Source organism: Myxine glutinosa, chromosome 8 (genome assembly GCF_964187855.1).
Source record: "Myxine glutinosa chromosome 8, kmMyxGlut1.1, whole genome shotgun sequence".
Lineage (NCBI taxonomy): Eukaryota > Metazoa > Chordata > Myxini > Myxiniformes > Myxinidae > Myxine > Myxine glutinosa.
The window spans coordinates 38,191,565-38,214,534 of record NC_136268.1 but is presented as its reverse complement, the minus strand read 5'-3'; the positions used below and the strand labels follow the sequence as shown (position 1 = coordinate 38,214,534).

General features: G+C 44.1%; 1 protein-coding gene across 2 annotated transcripts in view; it reads right to left on the bottom strand.

Annotated features, from left to right (window-relative positions):
- Positions 1-22,970, bottom strand: part of LOC137415686 (microsomal triglyceride transfer protein-like) — a 295,927-nt gene that overhangs the window by 200,176 nt on the left and 72,781 nt on the right. For both annotated transcript variants that reach the window (XM_078783199.1, XM_078783200.1), the window contains one exon: positions 9,480-9,619. In XM_078783199.1, the coding sequence (XP_078639325.1) occupies positions 9,480-9,619 (140 nt within the window). The remainder of the gene's footprint in view (positions 1-9,479; positions 9,620-22,970) is intronic.

Below are 22,970 nucleotides of genomic sequence, written 5' to 3'. Positions count from 1 at the left end.
TAATGGTTCGTGCTGCGGTTGCTAGACCGCTCGGCAATTAACATCTGTCCGCGGTTACGAACGAGGTTGTGCACCTGCCTCTTCGGGGATAGCTGTGCAACTTCAGGACTCACGTCGGTCAGTCAAAGACAAGGGGGTAAATCCCCCCTTGATAAGGGGAAGAAGGCCGACAGAGGGATCCGTAACAATATATGTATATATATATATATATATGTATATATATATATATATGTATATATATATATATATATTTATATATATATATATATATATATATATATATATATATATATATATATAAATATATATATATATTGTATGTATGTGTGCGTACCAGTGAAGTGTACATTCGGGCAACATAACCATAATTCGGCCAAATCTGTAACCACCCACCTAAAATAAATTGCCTCGTACACCCTGTTGTATCTCTTTTTCTCGATCTGTGGGAATTGCTGATGACAAGTCTGTTTTCACACATCTTCAGCAACCTTTTGATTAAAATCGCTGTTGTGCATCCTTCATGATGTTCGTAAGAAGTGATAATAACCTGAAATGATGTGCGCTAACCACCAGGTGCGAAAGGCATTTTGGCAAACAGAAATGGCAAAAGGGCATTTTAAGAAGGTAGTCATTAATGTTCAAGAGATTATGGAAACCTTTTGTGTATTTCGCTGGAGATTGAACATGAAAGGTAAAGCTGTTACTTCTGAACTTGAGAAATCCACTTACCTCGCTCACCAGCTCACATTTTGAGGCAGAATTGGAGGACGATATTGCGATTATTGTTGTTTTCCCCTGAGATTAAGGCTGGTTTACTTCAACTCACAGAGCCCCTTAGTTTGATATAGAATAATTTTAGTGGCCGCAAATAACAGTTTGCAGAGCATAAGTGACCTGGCCTCAGTGGAACAGACAGACTAAGTCTCCCATGGATGAGCAATGATGCAGCCAAACTGCTTGTACTGTAATCAAAAACTACAAGATATATTTTCTCAGAAGGGGAAGGGAAGCTGAGTCGGAGTATAATTGGTGTTATGTCGTTGCATCCTGGATTGGATTTCTTCATAAATCGAATCGGTCTGACAAGCAATGAGTTGCTCATGATATATCAGAACCGATGTCCAATTCAATGCCCAGCACATTCATCAGGATTGATACAAAGAGGTTCCTAATTCCTAAACTTGATGGATATAGGAATACCCTAACAACAACCCGAACCCTAACAACTCGCCAAAAAGCCATGTTCTAAGAAGGAGCTAAAATATTTTAAGCTTCCACAATGACACCTAACCATCTTGATTCATCACCTTCCTATGATCTTCCAAACCTGCTCCATTCCAGTATTTGCTATTCTTGGAATTTCATTCCATGGATTCTTTGCTATCACAGCTTTTCCGCACTTGTGAAAGTAGTTGTCTGTTGAATGGAATAATAGGTCGAGTTGAGGCCTATTTTTCCATTTCACTAGTTCAGTTTCATGATTTCAACTATTTTGAAAAATAGGCCACAATAGTGAGATGTGAGTTCTGCTGCACAGTCTTATTGGCTTGACTCGTTCACCGAGAGGACCATTCATGATGAGAGCATGCATGCATCACATGGTCGCAGTCTGATTGGCTTGACTCGTTCATCGAGAGGACCATTCATGATGAGAGCATGCATGTATCACATGGTCGCAGTCTGATTGGCTTGACTCGTTCATCGAGAGGACCATTCATGATGAGAGCATGCATGCATCACATGGTCGCAGTCTGATTGGCTTTACTCGTTCATCGAGAGGACCATTCATGATGAGAGCATGCATGTATCACATGGTCGCAGTCTGATTGGCTTGACTCGTTCATCGAGAGGACCATTCATGATGAGAGCATGCATGCATCACATGGTCGCAGTCTGATTGGCTTGACTCGTTCATCGAGAGGATCATTCATGATGAGAGCATGCATGTATCACATGGTCGCAGTCTGATTTGCTTGACTTCTTTCACCGAGAGGACCATTCATGATGAGAGCATGCATGCATCACATGGTCGCAGTCTGATTGGCTTGACTCGTTCCCCGAGAGGACCATTCATGATGAGAGCATGCATGCATCACATGGTCGCAGTCTGATTGGCTTGACTCGTTCATCGAGAGGACCATTCATGATGAGAGCATGCATGTATCACATGGTCGCAGTCTGATTGGCTTGACTCGTTCATCGAGAGGACCATTCATGATGAGAGCATGCATGCATCACATGGTCGCAGTCTGATTGGCTTTACTCGTTCATCGAGAGGACCATTCATGATGAGAGCATGCATGTATCACATGGTCGCAGTCTGATTGGCTTGACTCGTTCATCGAGAGGACCATTCATGATGAGAGCATGCATGCATCACATGGTCGCAGTCTGATTGGCTTGACTCGTTCATCGAGAGGATCATTCATGATGAGAGCATGCATGCATCACATGGTCGCAGTCTGATTGGCTTGACTCGTTCATCGAGAAGACCATTCATGATGAGAGCATGCATGTATCACATGGTCGCAGTCTGATTTGCTTGACTTCTTTCACCGAGAGGACCATTCATGATGAGAGCATGCATGCATCACATGGTCGCAGTCTGATTGGCTTGACTCGTTCATCGAGAAGACCATACATGATGAGAGCATGCATGTATCACATGGTCGCAGTCTGATTGGCTTAACTCATTTACCGAGTGGACCATTCATGATGAGAGCATGCATGCATCACATGGTCGCAGTCTGATTGGCTTGACTCGTTCGCCGAGAGGACCATTCATGATGAGAGCATGCATGCATCACATGGTCGCAGTCTGATTGGCTTTACTCGTTTACCGAGTGGACCATTCATGATGAGAGCATGCATGCATCACATGATCGCAGCCTGATTGGCTTTACTCGTTTACCGAGTGGACCATTCATGATGAGAGCATGCATGTATCACATGGTCGCAGTCTGATTTGCTTGACTTCTTTCACCGAGAGGACCATTCATGATGAGAGCATGCATGCATCACATGGTCGCAGTCTGATTGGCTTGACTCGTTCATCGAGAAGACCATTCATGGTGAGAGCATGCATGTATCACATGGTCGCAGTCTGATTGGCTTTACTCGTTTACCGAGTGGACCATTCATGATGAGAGCATGCATGTATCACATGGTCGCAGTCTGATTGGCTTGACTCGTTCACCGAGAGGACCATTCATGATGAGAGCATGCATGCATCACATGGTCGCAGTCTGATTGGCTTTACTCGTTCATCGAGAGGACCATTCATGATGAGAGCATGCATGCATCACATGGTCGCAGTCTGATTGGCTTGACTCGTTCATCGAGAGGACCATTCATGATGAGAGCATGCATGCATCACATGGTCGCAGTCTGATTGGCTTGACTCGTTCATCGAGAAGACCATTCATGATGAGAGCATGCATGTATCACATGGTCGCAGTCTGATTTGCTTGACTTCTTTCACCGAGAGGACCGTTCATGATGAGAGCATGCATGCATCACATGGTCGCAGTCTGATTGGCTTGACTCGTTCATCGAGAAGACCATTCATGATGAGAGCATGCATGTATCACATGGTCGCAGTCTGATTGGCTTAACTCATTTACCGAGTGGACCATTCATAATGAGAGCATGCATGCATCACATGGTCGCAGTCTGATTGGCTTGACTCGTTCCCCGAGAGGACCATTCATGATGAGAGCATGCATGCATCACATGGTCGCAGTCTGATTGGCTTTACTCGTTTACCGAGTGGACCATTCATGATGAGAGCATGCATGCATCACATGATCGCAGTCTGATTGGCTTTACTCGTTTACCGAGTGGACCATTCATGATGAGAGCATGCATGTATCACATGGTCGCAGTCTGATTGGCTTTACTCGTTTACCGAGTGGACCATTCATGATGAGAGCATGCATGCATCACATGGTCGCAGTCTGATTGGCTTGACTCGTTCGCCGAGAGGACCATTCATGATGAGAGCATGCATGCATCACATGGTCGCAGTCTGATTGGCTTTACTCGTTTACCGAGTGGACCATTCCTGATGAGAGCATGCATGCATCACATGATCGCAGTCTGATTGGCTTGACTCGTTCACCGAGAGCACCATTCATGATGAGAGCATGCATGCATCACATGGTCGCAGTCTGATTGGCTTGCCTCGTTCACCGAGAGGACCATTCATGATGAGAGCATGCATGCATCACATGGTCGTAGTCTGATTGGCTTTACTCATTTACCGAGTGGACCATTCATGATGAGAGCATGCATGCATCACATGGTCGCAGTCTGATTGGCTTGCCTCGTTTACCGAGTGGACCATTCATGATGAAAGCATGCATGCATCACATGGTCGCAGTCTGATTGGCTTTACTCGTTTACCGTGAGGACTACTCATGATGAGAGCATGCATGCATCACATGGTCGCAGTCTGATTGGCTTGCCTCGTTCATCGAGAGGACCATTCATGATGAGAGCATGCATGCATCACATGGTCGCAGTCTGATTGGCTTGCCTCGTTCACCGAGAGGACCATTCATCATGAGAGCATGCATGCATCACATGATCTCAGTCTGATTGGCTTGCCTCATTTACCGAGAGGATCATTCATGATGAGAGCATGCATGCAGCACATGGTCGCAGTCTGATTGGCTTGCCTCGTTCACCAAGAGGACCATTCATTATGAGAGCATGCATGCATCACATGGTCACAGTCTGATTGGCTTGACTCGTTCACCGAGTGGACCATTCATGATGAGAGCATGCATGCATCACATGGTCACAGTCTGATTGGCTTGACTCGTTCACCGAGAGGACCATTCATGATGAGAGCATGCATGCATGCATCAGATGGTCGCAGTCTAATTGGCTTGACGCATTCACCGAGTGGACCATTCATGATGAGAGCATGCATGCATCACATAGTCGCAGTCTGATTGGCTTTACTCGTTTCCCGAGAGGACCATTCATGATGAGAGCATGCATGCATCACATGGTCGCAGTCTGATTGGCTTGACTCGTTCACCGAGAGGACCATTCATGATGAGAGCATGCATGCATCACATGGTCGCAGTCTGATTGGCTTTACTCGTTTACCGAGTGGACCATTCATGATGAGAGCATGCATGCATCACATGGTCGCAGTCTGATTGGCTTTACTCGTTTACCGAGTGGACCATTCATGATGAGAGCATGCATGCATCACATGGTCGCAGTCTGATTGGCTTGCCTTGTTCACCGAGAGGACCATTCATGATGAGAGCATGCATGCATCACATGATCGCAGTCTGATTGGCTTGCCTCGTTTACCGAGAGGACCATTCATGATGAGAGCATGCATGCATCACATGATCGCAGTCTGATTGGCTTGCCTCGTTTACCGAGAGGACCATTCATGATGAGAGCATGCATGCATCACATGGTCGCAGTCTGATTGGCTTGTCTCGTTCACCGAGAGGACCATTCATGATGAGAGCATGCATACATCACACGGTTGGAAAGTTTCATGTTCTTTTTCACATTACTGTATTTGATTGAGTTGATCGCGGGAGTTTTCGTGAAAGGACCACCTTTCATTCATCATTCTCGCTAAACAATTATGAACCACCTTTCTACCAAAAGGTAACATCGATATTTTTCAACTTAGATGATATTGTTGTGGATCTCTCCGTCGGCCTTTTTCCCCTTAAGAAGGGGGGATTAATCCCCTTGTCCGTGACTGACCGACGTGAGTCCTGGGGTCCCAACGCTCCTCCCGGTCGGGAGCAGCCAGGGTATTTGGTCTACAAAAAGTCCCAAGGACCTCAGTGCCACTCCTGACCACGAGCAAGGGAGGGACTCCCCCTCGAACCCCGGTTTTAGATGTTATAATTGCCGAGCGGTGTTAGCAACACGACGTTTGAGCCATTACCACAGACTAAACCCGATCCTGAAACGTTGGCCAAAATCGCGCCACAGGTATTCAATGAGGGAAAAGACAAGGACGAAACGGATGTGAATGAAGAAGAAGAACGAAGGTAGGAAATACAAATATAATTTATTACTACTATTTACAAGTCAAAAGAAACCAAGGAGGAGGAATGATAATAAAATAAAGACAGAAAGAATGGAAGGACCAGAAGACACAGTGCAATTACTAGCTTACCTATTCAGTCTTACTTAACCCCAGGACAAGACAAAAGACAGACGACAAGCAGATTCACACGAATGGGGGATGAAGGCAGGAACGATTGGCTGGAAGGAGAGGAAGGTTCAACTGGAACCGGAGCACGGTTCTGGCCGGGAGTGAGCAGCCGCCGCCCCTTCTCGATCGGTTTCGCCGGCGGCGTTCCTTCGCGGCCACGGTCGAAGCTGCCGTCAAAGCTCAAAGCTGTAGTGGTTAAAGCTGCGATGGTTCAAAGCTCATGGGACATCCCTCCCTCATCTCCTGGATCACGCAGCTCTTCTCAGGTGCATCGCGTGCTCTCCAAGGGCTCATCTCCTGTCCTGGGGTGTCCCACCGCGGGTTATATAGGCCACACCCTCAAACCTTCGCGAACCTCCCCGATCGTTCTCTCTCCGCCCTCTCAAGCCAAACCCTTGGTGTTTGGTTGGTCGGCAAGGGCTCTCCTGGCTCCACCCTTTGATGACGAGGTGGAGACACGCCTTTCTTCTCCGAGGTACGGCACATGGCAATGGCGGCAAATGCAGAAAACCGCCCAATGCAGTTGGCGACGGAGGCTTTGGGATATGGAAGGGAACTAACTCCCTTATGTCATCTGATGCAATGCAGTGTCAACTAGTGGGAACAGAGCCTTCAACTACATAGAATAAGGAGATAACTATTTAGAAGGGTATATGATTTGCTACGTGTATGTATATGGAGTAACTAGGAGGACGACCTGTGACCTTTACACACCAACCGGAGATATTTACAAGTATTCATTACACTTTACCGAGGGTGATATTTACACAAAAAAAACAAGATTCTCAAATCCACAACAATATATACCTCCACCACCAAAGGAGGATGGAGGTTACGTTTTCACCTGTCTGTTTGTTACTTGCAAAATCAAAGATTTTTCCAGTATATTGGTTGGTCTCGTACATTATTCTGTCTGTCTGTCTGTCTGTCTGTCTGTTTGGAGATCAATCGCCTACAGGTAACAATATTAAACTGATCTTTACGAATCTTCACCAAATAGTAGAGTTTGTCTTAAGAAAGAAACCTTTTGATTTTGAGGTCAAAAGGTCAACATAGGCCAAAGGTCAACAACTTAGGTGAAGTTTCTAAAATCGTCAATTTTCATCCAAATGACATGAAATTTGAAGAGGATTTACATATCAGGTCACTGAATTCAACCACGAATTATTTTTGAGGTCTAAAGGTCAACACATGCCAAATTTCTTAAATCGTCAATTTTCATCAGATTCACTTGAAATTTGAAGATGATTTGGCATATCTGGTCACTGAATTCAAGCACCAATTACTTTAGAGGTCAACATAGGCCAAAAGGTCAAGAACTTATTTTAGGGATTTCACAAGTATCGTGTTATGCACAACATCTTTCTTGTTTGTGTGTCTGTCTGTCTCACCTACAGGTCACAATTCTAAACCGATCGTCGTGAAACTTTACCAAGTTGTAGAGATAGTCACAACTGAGAAGCCTATTGATTTTAAGGTCAAAGGTTAAATGTCATCTTGAGGTCAAATTGCTACAATTGTCATTTTTCATCCAATTGACTTGAACGTTGAACAGCATTTCCATATTGAGTTACTGAATTGGGAAAACAACTATTTTTGAGCTGAAAAGGTCAAAGCTCAACTCAAGGTCAACTTTGACCTTAACTTTCTAAAATCATAAATTTTTATCTGAACAAAGATCAATTTTCATCCAATTGACCCGAGCTATAATTAAGATCGTCAATTTTAATGTTAATGAAATTGACAATTTTATGACTTCATGGCAACTTTTCTTTTGGGGTGGGAGGGGAGGAGGTGGGTGAGGGTGGATTTTGCAAGTATCGTGCTCTGCACGACTCTTTCTTGTTTGTCTGTTTGTTTGTGAACAGAATATCTCAGGAAATTGTGGATGGATTCGGATGAAATTGGGTGGAGAGGTTGGATATGTGACATGAACTAAATGATTCGGTTTTTGTAAGGATCCGGATTTGGATCTGAGAATTGTAAAGTGATTTTTCACCATTGAGAGAGATACTGTAGGGCAAAAAACGATATAATGTACTGTATAGCACAATACCTTAAAACGTGGATGGATTTGGCCAAAATTGGTGGACAGGTTGGGTGTGTGACAAGGTCCAATCGATTCGATTTTGGTGAAGATGCGAATCTAGATACGATAATTTTTAAATGTTTATAAGTGATTCATCACCATTGAGTTATAGCACGAAATAAATTATATAGTATGAGATTTCAAAAAGTTGTGGACGACTTATGACAAAACTAGGTGGATTTGAGTTGGTTAGGTGACAAGAAGAATCTGATTCCATTTTGGTTCAGATCCAGTCTATCCGGTGGGATACAAAACGTAAACTGTTCAGCCTGGCGGAGTTATGCTCCCTACTGAATGCCGTTCTAGTTCATTTTGACACACCTGCTAAAACAGCCAGTAACCTTACATCCTCTGATTGCTGCTCTTTTATAGCCTCATCCTCTTTTTTTAAATATAAAAAACCCATCGCAGATGCCTTGGGGTTGACGCCTCGTCAAAATTAGGATTAGGATTCCCCTCCTCACATCTACAAGTGACGTATATGAGCATCCTGCGTAAAAATGAGTACTTTACAACAATTTCAACGTAGTAGGAGGCCAGTAGGCCCATAAAGCCTGCACAATGGTTGCCAACCTTGCTCTATCTTTTCTAAATGCTGAGCATCATGGTCATAACATCATAACTCAGCCAGGGTTGGGTTTGAACCACCAACCACCGTTTTGAAGATAGAGCTCTGACCCAGAGTCAGAGCGATTCTCTATAGCCGGTTACACCAGGAATAAGTGTCGTAGTCTGCTTAAACATGCATCACCATGAGCCTGCACCCAACTTGTACCCTTGCCTTTGAGGTATATATGGTGTTTTGGTATCTAGAACCTTTCCGTCTTGCAGCATCCTTTGAATTGAAAGGACATGAGCAAAAAGCCTAAATGTTTTGTAAGCCACTTCAAAACAAAAATATCCCACTCCAGATTAGCAAATAACAATGATTGTCCCATCTCCTTCAAATACGACTACTAATTAATAATACTACTACTGCCACTACTACTACCAATAATAATAATAATAATAATAATAATAATAATAAAAAACCCTCATCATAAAACACAATGGCCTTTTCAGCTCTGTTATTAGAGAATAATTGCAGCAATAATTTATAAAATTCTGTGTTATGATTCAAAGTGCAAATGGATTCATTAAAATGAAGGTATTCTATGCTTGTTGAATGCGTTATGTTATATTTACCTGCTAAGCACTCTGGCCCCAGCGGTGGTTTGTATATTCACTGTGATGTTGTGCTGTTCTTCTGCAGCAACAAGCTTGATAAGATCCTGCTCCACAGTTGCTGCAATGATGCCAGTGCCATGCCACTCGGTTCCTAGAACCTGAAAACATGGTGTCTTTATCAGTCTCCAAGCTTTATTAATTGATAACAATTGCTACAATCTTTCATAGTTCAGTTGGGAGTGTTCTTGCTATTGAGCTGTCTCGTCTGGGTTCCAACCCTGATGGAGGCAGGAGACAGGTAAAAAAAAGCATCTCTGATGCAATGCCAGCATAGGCCTTTGCAATGGACTTGCCTTCCTTCGAATTGAGACAAGCCCGGCTGACCCACATGCATATTGAGACAAGGTACATAAAATAATTGCACAGTTACTTCCTAAGTGCCAGTGCCAGTGCCCCTATAGAGTGCCAGTGCTAGCTCACCTACTCTTCACGAAAGACACTGTGGGATCTTTGACATCCACCAACTAATGCTGGCAGACGTGACCCCCAGTTTAACTTCTATTCGAGGGAGGGCACAGAGATTGTTGATACCTCGCCCTGACTATGAAACACCAGGTGTTTCACATCAAATCAAACACTTGATACTTGCCAAAATGATACTTGCAAAGTATTATTTCTATAAAATTGAAATATGCTCGAGAGTACTGCTCAGATATCACGGTTGAAAAACCTGAATAAGTCATGTTCATATAACGCCATCTTTAATTCTGCAAGAACATTGAGAATATTGCAAACGTGTGAAGGAGAAAAGCCAGCTTTGAAATTAGTTTCAAACAGGTCGCTCTGACGTGAAGCGTGATACCGAGTTCATTTATTACAAGGAAGGTAGGGCCTGCGGTGCGATGGGGACACTCATGGCAACTTTCATATTAACTGTGGCCTGATTCCATATTATTAAGAAATACACAAAGCATTGTTAAACTAGTCACGTATTGCACAAAATCTCGCAAGAACATAACATACCCTGGCGTAATAATGTGGAAGCCCCATGTCGTGATATTGCGGCGGATTGCACTGAAAAGCTTCCATTTCCTGATGCGAATCGTTTGCGACTGTAAAAACCAGAGGCACACTTAGTGCAGCAAGCACATGGTGCTCATTACAAACTCGGCCAATTATAACGCTCCACCTTGCCAACAAAGTGCAATTTACAATGGCGACTTGCACGGGAGTAATAACCCAGCATTGTTTCAGGTACAGTCGACACTATCATTTAAGATAAGACTGCAGAGGTGGATCCTCTACGTATGTGCTGTAAAGAAGGTAGTGCTTCACTTTTTTTTACTTTGAAAGAAAGCAGCTTAATTCCAAATACTTCAGACTTCTTGGCAGTGAATTATGTGCCTCGCTCAATAAACATGAAGCATATATGAAGTTAGTGATGTGGGCCTGCCAAGTGGCAGAAAATAAGCTTTGTTAATGCCCTGAAAGGTTTAATTTTGCTTGGAGTTTAGAATTTCCAGATTAGTCTTGCACTGATTTTTTTGATTTTTTTTTGTATGCAAGATCGAGGCTCGTGTAAGAACCAACATTAATGACAAAAACAAACAAACGGACACATAAGCCGAAATAAAGGGAGCAGGAGACAAGATGGAGAGACGGGGAGAGCACACAAGTACAACATTTGAGAGCAAAGACATCGGGAGATCTGTGGGAGGGAGAGGGCTTGGGGGGAGGAGGCGTGGGAAGGGGGTGGGGGGTGTGGGAGGTAAAAAACCAACAACAAAAAAACACATAGACACAGCTAGGACTTCCAGGAAGCGCCTTTGGGCTTCATGAAAAGCGCTATACAAAATAAATGAATTATTATTATTATTATAAAGAAGTCGGTATTTCAGAAAAATGGATCTGGGGTGAATTAACGGGGGTAGAAAAGATCAAGGTTTTGGATGGGGGAAGATAAGAGATGGTGGTGAACAGCTGTTTTATTTGATCTATTTGCGGCAGAAACTGAACATATTCAATGAGCAAGAAGATTTGCAGCGAAGTCAACTGCATGCTCAAATTGACGAATGGCTAGCTGTCTGTTATCACGAGCAGTCCTGGTTGCCATCAGGTACAATGTCTGGGAAGCGTACTTATTTACAAGAAATCCCCTTGACTCAGCAGGAAAAAACATGGCGGTTATCATATAAGGCCTGTCAATCTAAGGTCACTTGAGGATTGACTGCGGCTGTCCTTGTGGTGCAAAAACTGTGGCCTTGAAAGGAAACGTCAACAGATAAGTTGCACTCGTCGGCATTGATTGGAACCATAGCGGCTTCTGCAGTCATGGAGTGCAGATTGCAAAGGTCAATCACCGAAGCAGAATGCGACGCTGCATTCTGCTTCGGTGAAAGGTCAATCAATTGCCGCCCGTTCTATCGGGCTTTTCAGTGCTTTTGAGTTGAGCTAGAAATAAATAGCTCAGTGAAACTTCGTTCCTGGTGTCGTCCATTTTGTCCGGCTTTATCATGAGAGCATTATTGAAGATGTTTGCCTCATTGGTCTCCTGCAGATCGGCGAAGTTCGAGCCACACGTGTAAATGATATCAGTAAGGACATGTTCAATCTGTTCGCGTTGTACCTTGGTGAGTTTCTTCTTACTGTACAGACAGCGCCATTTCTCGCATTCATCACACTGCACAACGACACCAGTGTTCTTTGCATGGTGGCCACTTGGTGCAAAAGGAATGCCATGTTTTTTCGTCTGTTTTGTCTTCAAAGATGGACGGAACTTTTCACTAGTTTGAGTCCCATAGACTTCATCGAATGCTTTGTAGTGTTCTGTGTCTGATGGCTCTGGATCTGGCAAGTGATGGAGTGAGTTAAACACCTGTTGGTAACCTGGGTGGTTTGCAGATGTTACAGGCTGCATCTCCACATTTCTTAACGCTGAAAGAGTAGTGGCTCGACTGGCAATGACTTTTCAGAAAGTTGGTGATTGCAGGTTTGCCTTCAATGGATTTCATGGTTGTATCTGCCCTTCGTAACGTATCGTCTATCTTTAGTACATTCTTCCAAAGTGTATCCAAATCTGTGGAATCAGCTGCCGGAAAGACATAGAAAGGCTCGTCTTTTATTTGAAGTGCCATCAGCAGTTTACTCAACAGGGTTATTGGTTGTTGCAAGGAATCAGAGATTGTTTGTTTTATTGCAGGATTCTTCTCTGTGAGCTTTCAAATATCTTTCATCTTCTTGCAGGCTTTTAGTTGATCCTCCATATCCATGACAGATCTCATCATACCAATGCTCTGTAGGGCACAGTTCATAACTGACATTATGCGCTCTGCGGGATTCTTCCAGCTATGATATGGTGGTGTTCTTACAGCTAGCAAGTAGTCCAGGTCATTTTGAAGAAATAAAGCCAAAAGAGCACATTTGGTCAAAAGGTAGGTTGGTCGGTGGACCACCGTCTGTGTACAGAAGTAGAATCGGCTTGTCGTCATTGAGCTGGTTGAGTATTTGTTTCAGCTCAGTTGCATGTCGAAGACCTGATGATGGCTCGAAGCAACTGTTTTTCAGACCAACAGAAACCTTTCCGGTGTAAAACGATCCTGGACCGGAACTCTCCTCCGGAATGTTGACACGAAAATGGACTGATGGAATTATTGTAAGTTTGGTAAAATCGTGGTCTCCAACCTCGAATGTTTATTCCATGGACACGAGAACCTCCTTACCACGCTCAGCCGCAGCAACGGGGAAACCAGGCTCCCCCACTTTAACACTGTGCTTGTCATCACAGCAAACGAACGTTGAATGGTTTCTGTACCTTACTGCGAACTCTCTCTGGTATCTGAACAAGGCAGATACATAGTGACAATCCTCATGGGTGTGACGAAATTGTCGAGCTTGAACCATAAATCTGATTTTCAAAGTACCTTGGTACCTCAATGAAGCCAGTGTGTTACACCGTCTTGGCCAAAACTGTAACCTTAACCACTGGAGGGACGGAACAGGGCTTCCTTCTGGAAGGGTATTCAAAACTTCATTATAGAGGTGTCTGGTATTCATAGCTGTGGCAAGATGAGTAACGAGGTCACCTGATTTGTCAACCTCATCATGTCGCCGTTCGTCAACAGCTGTTTCTAACGTATGCGAGATGTACGTTCTACAGGCTTCAAGTAAATTGTTGTACTGCAATGGTCTCCCACTGTTTAACAGTCGAAGATCACATACGAGATCCTCATCTTCTAATTCAAGTAGATCAGAGATGCGCTTGTCTACCTCTGCTTCTTTCGAGACTGTTCGCAGCCGCTCGATCTCCAGTCAAACGTCGATAGGCTTCTCCCAAGATAGCAGGCTTGCATGTTGTTACTCTCCCAAATTGGTCAACGAAAGCTTTTCTCATTGCACGTGTGTGGTACTGGGGAAGAGACTGTCTTATTTCATCCAGGATCTTCTGATTCTTTTCAATCAAATATTTGTCCGCGTCAATGGGAATTTTCCAGATGAAGGTCAGATTTTCTTTTGAGCCTGTATACATGTACAATACACATCGAACTGGCATCTTTATTTCGTGAAGGTAGGTATATTTCTGCTTTGGCTCTGATGGTGCATGTTCATTCACACAAATGACATCATACATTTCTGTGCGAGATATGGCTTCAATGAGAGTTTTGTATCTCGTCTGATAGGTTGGCTTGATCACGGTCACTGGTGACAGAATATCCCATTGTTCCTTCTCATTGACCTGTCGGTTCATTTTTGTATGGTGCTCGTGCATTGCTGTGTTTGTTTGTTTGAGGTAATCTGCATATTTTCTCAAATTGTTCCCCAGCTTCAATATGGCCTCGAAAATTGGTTTCCACTGCTCAGTTCTCATGAAGCCATGGGAGGCCAGATCGAACGAGGAGCCGGATGTGGCAGCTACATCTGCATATTGTAGTGAGTTGGCATCAATCTTCTTTCGTTTCCTCTCCACAGGTTTATTGTATCCTTGGAAATGCGAGAGTAATTCGGGTACTCCACAACTGCGAGTCTCCAGAGTTGAGTGATTGCTATCGATGTACCACATTGCATCAGCCAGCGTGTTCACAAATTTCGAACCCAGAGAGGCTACGTTTTGAAGTGACCAACCAACACCATTTCTGTCCAGCCAACCAATCACATCATTTTTTAGTTGGTCTTTCTTGTTTCTAGGTGGATCAAGTATAAGTGGTCGATGATTGGCGTTCCTTGCTGCTGCCATCATGACATCGAAAGCATTATGTTCCTTGATCTTCTGTTGGTTTGGCTGATCCAGGACAGTAATAACGAACTCAATGAAATTTCCAAGGGTATTGATGACATCTGCCAATGTTGAATCTCTAGCTGCAACATGGGTCATAATCTTTTTATCTCCCACTGAGATGTTTACCACTCCATTGGTTTCCTCAATTGGTACACCTTGTCCTCAATTGGTACACCTGAAAAAGAAAAATCACTATATTAAAAATATACTTGCATATTTGTCTACTATACTGTTTACCTATCAACCAAGCCACAAACATCGAGGTTCAAACAACAAAAATGTGGGGAAAAATGGTACATTGAAAAAATGAGCACCTCCCCCCGCCCCCCCCCCCCCCACACACACACACACACACACACACACACACACACACACACACACACATCCTTTCACAACTATTAAATAATTGCAAGTATTCATCAGTCTCAGTGTTTTGTACTGTCAGAAATTCTGTTTTTTCCAAGTCTGGATTTGGTTTGGAATTTTGAACCACCCGGGAATGAAAACTAGAAATACAGATCTGGGATCCCAGTACAGATATATCGACAGATTTTAGTTTAGAACAGAACTGGAGTCCAACATTTCCCACCATTCTTTATGAATAAAATAAGGAAGCGCACACCCCATTTATCAGGAGCAAAACTTTGCGGTCCACGTAAATGGCGAGCGAGGGGGAAAACCCGCACACTAAATATTCAACAACAACCACAACAACAACAACAACGTACATTAAAACGGTTACAGTCATACCCCGTTTTACGCCATTTCGACCTACGTCAAATCCGACTTTACGCCACTCTTCTAGAGTAAATTTCAGTTCAGCGAACGTCATTATGTGCGACTTTACGTCACTCCTACATCATCATCTCCTTTATCTCAAAGGAGGAGAAGACCATGCCAGGCTACAAAGTCGCGAAGGAGCGGCTAACGCTAATGCTTGGGGGTAATTGCACCGGCGACTTCAAGCTAAAGCCGCTCTTGGTGTATGTTGGTGTATCATGTGTGTGAGTATGAGGATGAGCTTTAGGTGCAAATGAGGAATTGAATGAGGATCTTTGGAATGAACTTGGTGAAATGAGGCATTGGTCGAGAATGGTTGTGTGTGTGAGAATCTGGTTATCGTTGAACTTGGTGAAATGAGGCAATGGTCTGGGATGACCAGAGAAAGTGTATGAGTGGTGTATTGAGGACATGTGTAATGGTGTTGAGTGATTGACTTGCATGGGGTGCAAGTGGATAAATGGAGAGAATACTTGGTGTGTAGGAATAAATAGTGTGTGGAGTGAGTAGTGTGGATTGAGTGGTGTGGAGTGCATGGTGCGAAGGAGTGGATGGGGGAGGATGGACCCCTTCACGAATACCCGGGGAGGCTAGTTTAAAGTTAGGTAGAGGGAGTAGGTAAATTGTTTGGAAATTGACATCTGTGGTGCAGGGAGTAGCAAGTTGTTGTTGATGCATATCCTTGTAAAGAACCGATCGACGTGTGCAATGTGCATGTGCACATGTGCATGGATTTGCAAATGCCTGCCTGTACGTCGTCGTTTTTGCGTATATCACATCGTCCAAAAATAAAGAAGCAAGCAACTTCGGCCGCTCGAAGAAAGACGGGGCACGCCTACGACTCGGAGGCGAGCGTCGATCCCCGGGGCGGCCGGTTCACGGAACCCTGAGTTCGTTCGTTCGTCACAGATGACACGACATGACCACCGGTGAAACTGCTCGGACACGTTGGGTAAAGCACGCCGTGGTGAAGCGGGCCGCGGAGCCGCTCGGCACACAAGCCAGCTCACGGTCGACACGTCCGTGCCGGTCACCCCGTTCGAGGAGAAGACCCGACCGATAGAAAACAACGGAGGGACTCCCGACGGGGAGCGGCAAAGATTCAGGGCGAAGCCGCAGTCTCCTCCAGTTATTTACTCTAGTTTTACGGTGTTTGTCTTCATTTTAAGGCATTACGCCCGGTTTACGTCAAAAGCCGAGTTACGTCACGGCTAATGGAACCAATTAATGACGTAGGCCGGGGTATTACTGTATATTTCTTACCATCAAGCGTTCCCGACATGAGCTCATAATACAGTTCATCTAGAGTGATATTTTCTGGCACTTTGACACCAACCCTTCTCGGCCTTTAGAACACTGCACGTTCGCCGAATTTGGCAAACAACGAACGCCATTTTCTGTCAAACTGTCGCACACATGTAACTTGGCTCAGACTTGGCTTTGTACGCGAGCACATACACAAAGACTTGGCTTTGTACGCGAGCACATACAAAATTCGAACCTGTTTTCCACTGAGCGGGAACGGTACTGACTTCGCGAGCAAAAAAAAAAAAGAAAAGATTTTTAGGGGCGGACGACTTTTATGGGGCGGGCGGCGATGATAAACAGGAATTTTTTTTTAACCAGCCTAAAGTTTCACCATAAATGTTCAATTGGCTTCCAGTTAGGACTTTGACTGGGCCACTCAAGAACATTTTTCTCTATTCAGCCACTCCAGTGTCACTTTAGCTTTGTGCTTCAGATCATTGTCCTGCTGAAATGTGAATCTCCTGCCCAGTTTCAGATTCATCCATGATTCAAGCAGGTTTTCATCAAGGATGATCTTGTACTTTGCACCATTGTCATTTTTATCCTGATAAGCCTGCTAGTCCCTTCTGATGACAAGCAACCCCATAACATTATGCTGCCACTAACATGCTTGACAGTAGGGATTGTGTTGACTGGGTGATGTGCAGTGTTAGAGTAGCAGATTTAAAGTGAAATCCCGAACAAGTTTCCTACTTGCCCAGCTGCTGAGTTTGGATGGGTGACCTGATCTGGGTAGAGTCTGGGTGGAATGATACGTCTTCCAGTTCTTAATGATGGATTTGAAAGTAATCAAAGGGCTAGTGAGTGACTTTGAAATCTTCATATGACCCTCTCCTGAATCATGCTTATCCACCACTTCATGTCTGACTTCTTTGGAAAGCTCCTTGGTCTTCATGTTTGCCATGTTGGTTAACCAAGGGAGTTGCTCCTTAAAACTCCTTAGATAAGTGGGGGAGATTAATTTTTAAGTTAAACCACTGAATACATACAGGTGAAGCATATTACACTTATTATGTAACCTTTCAAACAAATAATTTATCTGAAGTGGTTTAGGGTTAATTAGGCAAGGGGTTTGAATACTTATGCAACTGAGAATCATCTGATTATCTCTGTTAATCTGATTTATTCACATTTGATGTGCATTTTTTTTTGCTTTATCACTTTGGAGTCGTTTGTGAAGACTCTATGTATTAAGTTTGATTTGAATGCATCATGAAATAAGTTAAGGTGGCATCAAATTGTGAAAACTTTGGAGGGAGTGAATACTTTTGCATGCCACTGTAACAAACGAAAAGAGGTGTTGGAGAGGTGGGTGTGGGAAGGAGGAGAAATAACAATAACCTGGAAAAAGTGAGTGCTTGGGAATGGGGTCATTTGGGATAGAAAAGATCATGAATCTTTTGGAATCTCCCACGATGAAGCTAACTCCAAGGGCCTCTCACTCACTCACCGCAGGCAGGTTGGTGGTCTTTCCGTCTTCTACCGACTCCTCTCTGGCCTTGCCCCCCCAGCTCTCTCTGGGCTCTGTCCCGCAAATATTCCTACAGGTCGCACAAGATCTGCCTGCAACCCTCTTTTGGTTAAACTGCCAAAATCAAGACTCTCTGCTCACCTTCACTCCTTCATTCCTCTTTTCTCCCGCCTCTGGAACAAACTCCCTCACTCTCTTCAATCCCACTCCACCCTCCAAGTCTTTAAAACAGCTGTTCACCACCATCTCTTATCTTCCCCCATCCAAAACCTTGATCTTTTCTACCCCTGCTAATTTCACCCCAATTCCACTTTTTGAAATACCAACTTCTGTCCTGGAAGTCCTTGGTGTCCTTGTGCTTTATACTTCCCCCTCCCCCCCCCTTCCCATGCCTCCTCCCCCCGGGCCCTCTCCCTTCCACACATCTCCCTGCTCTCGGATGTTGTGTTTGTGTGCTTCCCCTTTTCTCCCCATCTTGTCTTCCGCTCCCTCTTTTTGTGTATTTTGTTTGTCTGGTCGATTTGTTTGTGAAGTAAATGTTAGCTCTTTCACGAGCCTCGATTCAGTATCCAAAAAAAAAAAAAAAAAGAAAAAAAAAAGAGTATAGGGATAGAAAAGATCCTTACAACCTGAGGTAGTGGTGAACAGCTGTCTTGAAGCCCTGAATAGAAGAATGGGACTGAACAGATTTGTTCTCCCCTTTTTCTTTCCTCTAATCTACTTGTTCATGGTATCTTACTTTGTGTAGAAAGCATTGTTCGTTTAATTTGGAAAGAAAGCTTTAGTTCTTTGAGTCATTAGATCGCAGTAGTGTACTGTATGTAATAACATCATTACTTCACGTGTCTGCTTATAATCCAACACTCCTTTAATTTGTTTTTGGTTGAAATGGTTGCTCGTTTATTATTTTGAAGGCACATTGGGTGAATAGAGCCCAATATATTTGATTTGGCATTACCATTGTGACTCGGAATGAAAACTCGGGGGTTCCTAATTAACCGAGAAATAAAACAAGCTATTCTTGTGTTGCCTTTAATATTAATATCCAAAATATTGTTACATTTGAAGGGGGTAGGCAGTGAATACCTTAGTCCAGGTAGAATTGAATAGGTAGTGTGCTCCGACTGTCGTGTAGAAGAAGAAACCCCATGTATCATAGGTAGGGATCTGGTAGACCGTATGTCGTGTAAGCGCGTAAGTGTCCCCGTGAGAAGGGTGGGGCTATGTTAATTAGTTAGGGATTATGGGTAATTAATCCCCTGTATGTAATTACCTCTGTTATTTATCCTCTGTTCCTTATGACACAGCAGCACACACATATAGCAAGAAATCGCGCATTTACAACACTAAATAAAAACCAACCTGAAACAGGACATAGAGCACTTCCGTTGATACCACCGACCTGCTGATCACAAAGGCCGGCAAGGTCCGTAAGGCCACACCCCGAAGAGCAGTGATTGGTCTGGGATTGATTGGAACAAGGACTGCTAAGATGGGACTATGGGATTGGTGGAACAGGCATGGATGACGTCAGAGCCTTGAGTATAAAAGAACGCTCTCCCCTCTGATCTTCTGGCTTTGGTGGTGAATGGTCACAATTTAATATCTGGCTCTGCTTCGGGATTTCACAGCAAACGGTCGGAGTTCATAGCGCTCCTGCGCGAGAGGGATTCATTGATGAGCACGTGAACAGTTTGTAGCGCTCTTGCACTGGGGACATTAAAAGTCTGAACGATCAGGAGGACAAGTGCGGCTGAGTGAACGAGGGCGCGAGGAGGCCTTTTTCCCGCCAAGGCCGGTGCCGCGTACAGATTGCACGCTCAGGGCCTGGATGACTCCTGATGAGGTTCAAGAGCAGCTCAGAGCTAAGTGCCCATGAAGCAAGCACACATTTTTACTTTCGTTCTTTTATATTTCCTTTTGTCTGTATTCGAGTCTGTATGGGGAAGTTCCATTTAGGAATCTTATTTTGCCGTGTTATATTCTGTTACCGGCATTTCTTTAATAAAGCCCGTTATTTTTTTTACATTTTAATTCCGTGTCGGCTTGGAATTGATTATCTAGATGCAAAGACGGCCAGTGGACCCGTGCAGGTAAGCGCTCGCGGCTCTTCCCCCCACTCTCCCTCCCACGTGTATAACGAAGGTCCACCATTGGATCGAACGCCTTGGAATTGAAGCTCGTTTGGTCATCCGTGTCGCCCTGTGGTGTTCACTACAGGGTAGACACATGACAATATGTTTGCTCTTCAAACATTTTTTTTGACTTTGACGTCATCATTTGTTTTGTAATATCATTGTGTCTTTGCATCTTCTTAATTGAGGTCCTTCCCTTTACTCCAATTATTACAAAAATATGACTTGACATTATTTTAAATGTGTTAATTAACGGAAAATAAAAATCTCTGCTCTGGGCTGGCACCCCTGCCTCACACCTAGGGAACCAAGGCCTTCAAGATTATTGGAATATCCCACGATGAAGGTGAGTCGATGGGTCTATCACATCACTACCGCAGACAGGTCATTGGTCTTTCTGTCTTATTCCACCTACTTTCTAGTCTTGCACCCTCTGCTCTTTCCATGCTTGGTTCTCCCTCACTATACCCTTCCCCTCCCCAATTATCTACAGGATGCATGCGGTCCACCAGAAACCTCTTCCAAGTCAAAATCCAGCACCAATGCTCACCTCCACTCATTTAATGTTTTTTCCCCCACCTGTGGAATCAACTTCCACATCCTCTTCAACCTCATTCTTCCATCCATATCTTCAAGACAGCTGTTCACCATCTCAAATCACCCCCATCCAAAACCATGATCTCTTCTACCCTCGGTAACCCCGCCCATATCCCTCCTAATTTTGCAGTTTTTCTTCCTTGGAGTTTCCTTCGTCTTTTTGTAGTTTTGCATCCTGTATTTTTTCTGTTACGTCGTGATCCGTTCAGTGTGCTAGCCCCTTCCACGAGCCTCGACTGGAGATATAAAAAAAGGAAAAGCCTGATTATTGTGGTGGATTCCTTGCCACACCTAGGCCTGGTGTTTGCTTAGTGGTTAGGGTCCCGGCTTGGGATCCTAGGATCCTGGGTTTGAATCCTGGTCTACAGGATGGTTTATCTACAGGATGCATGCGGTCCACCAGAAACCTTTTGTTTTTTTTGTTTTTTTTTGGTTATTCCTTGCCACACCTAGGCCTGGTGTTTGCTTAGCGGTTAGGGTGCCGGCTTAGGATCCTAGGATCCTGGGTTTGAATCCTGGTCAATCGCTGAATTATCGACAGGAGGGGTTGACTCAGCCTGTCATCCTTCCGAGGTCGGCAAATTGAATACCAGTTCACTGGTAATTCCCTGCGTGTCGTAAGAGGCGACTAACAGGGTTGGCGGCAGGAAGGGCATCCGGCCATAAAACATTGCTTCAAAAAGAGGACCACAGTGCCCGAAAAAGGCCAACCTCTGCTCTGAGTGGAAAAATGGCCTCTAAAGGTGGTTCTTCATTCCTTGCCACCCACTTTCCCCCCAACACCCTACTGAACTTTGAACTGAACATTTTAAGCCGTTAGCTACCATATTCAAATCTTACATTGTAAATCAATTTACTTCCAAACAATAATACACTAAATTGATTTTCTACATTATTTCATGATGGTGCAGGACTTTGGAGGAGAGCACATACTGGTGATGATTTATTTCAAAAGGCCCAACATCCAGCCCATCATCAAAATGCAGCTCAAGTATAAGATGTCACAAAATAGTTTCAGGGGAATCTAGTTGTAGTTTAAACTAAAATGGCAAAATTATTATTAAAATGGTAAAAAAAACAATTTCCCCCTTTCTCTTTTCCACCCAATAATTCCCATGATAGAGTACGTCCCACTCTCTTTCCTTACTCCTATCTCCTTACAACTTTTTTTTCCTTCAAATCCTAATAACAAACTCTGCTCGGATTCCATCTTAATTGCTTCTCCCTTTTTTCTCAATTCCCTCCCTCTCTTCTTCTAAATAGATAATATGTAGATGGTCTGTACTTGATTAATTTTTATTTTCCAATGGGGAAATCTCACTCTGCCCTGGGATTTGGAAATCTTGCAATAATGGAGCAAACATGGATGTCACCGAAACTCGAAAATGTACACGTGGCGGAAATAATGCCACCCCTGGTGGTAACCAGTTTTACAAATCATCTTCGTTTGTCTTGTGATACAGAGTATTAGCTGAAGTGCCTGGCGTTGCCAGTGGAGGTGTGGGGGGCTGGGGGGGGGGGTGGTGAGGCAAGAGGGGGAAGGGAGAGGAAGGCAGTGGGGGAGGGGATGGAGAGGTGAAGGGGGAGGGAGGTGAAAGATATATGACATATACCTCTTGGGGAGGGGGGGGGGGCAAGGGAATGGAAGGAGGATTTTTTTTTACCAATGCGAAGAGTGCTTTGACCTCAGTGTTACCCAGGTAAAAAGGGAAATTGTAATACCCTCTGCCACCAACACCAGGTGATGCATTTACATTGAGAATTTACGCTTCTCCCCCCCCCCCCCTCACCCCTGCATGAGGCCACGGCCACATAGCCTATGTTTACCCCCTCCTCCCACACAAAGTTGTATTTGTATTTGTACCCTGAGTAACGTATATAAGCATTTATAGCTGGAGTACCCGGCGTTGCTCAGGCGAAAAAGAAATTAACATATTTGATGATGT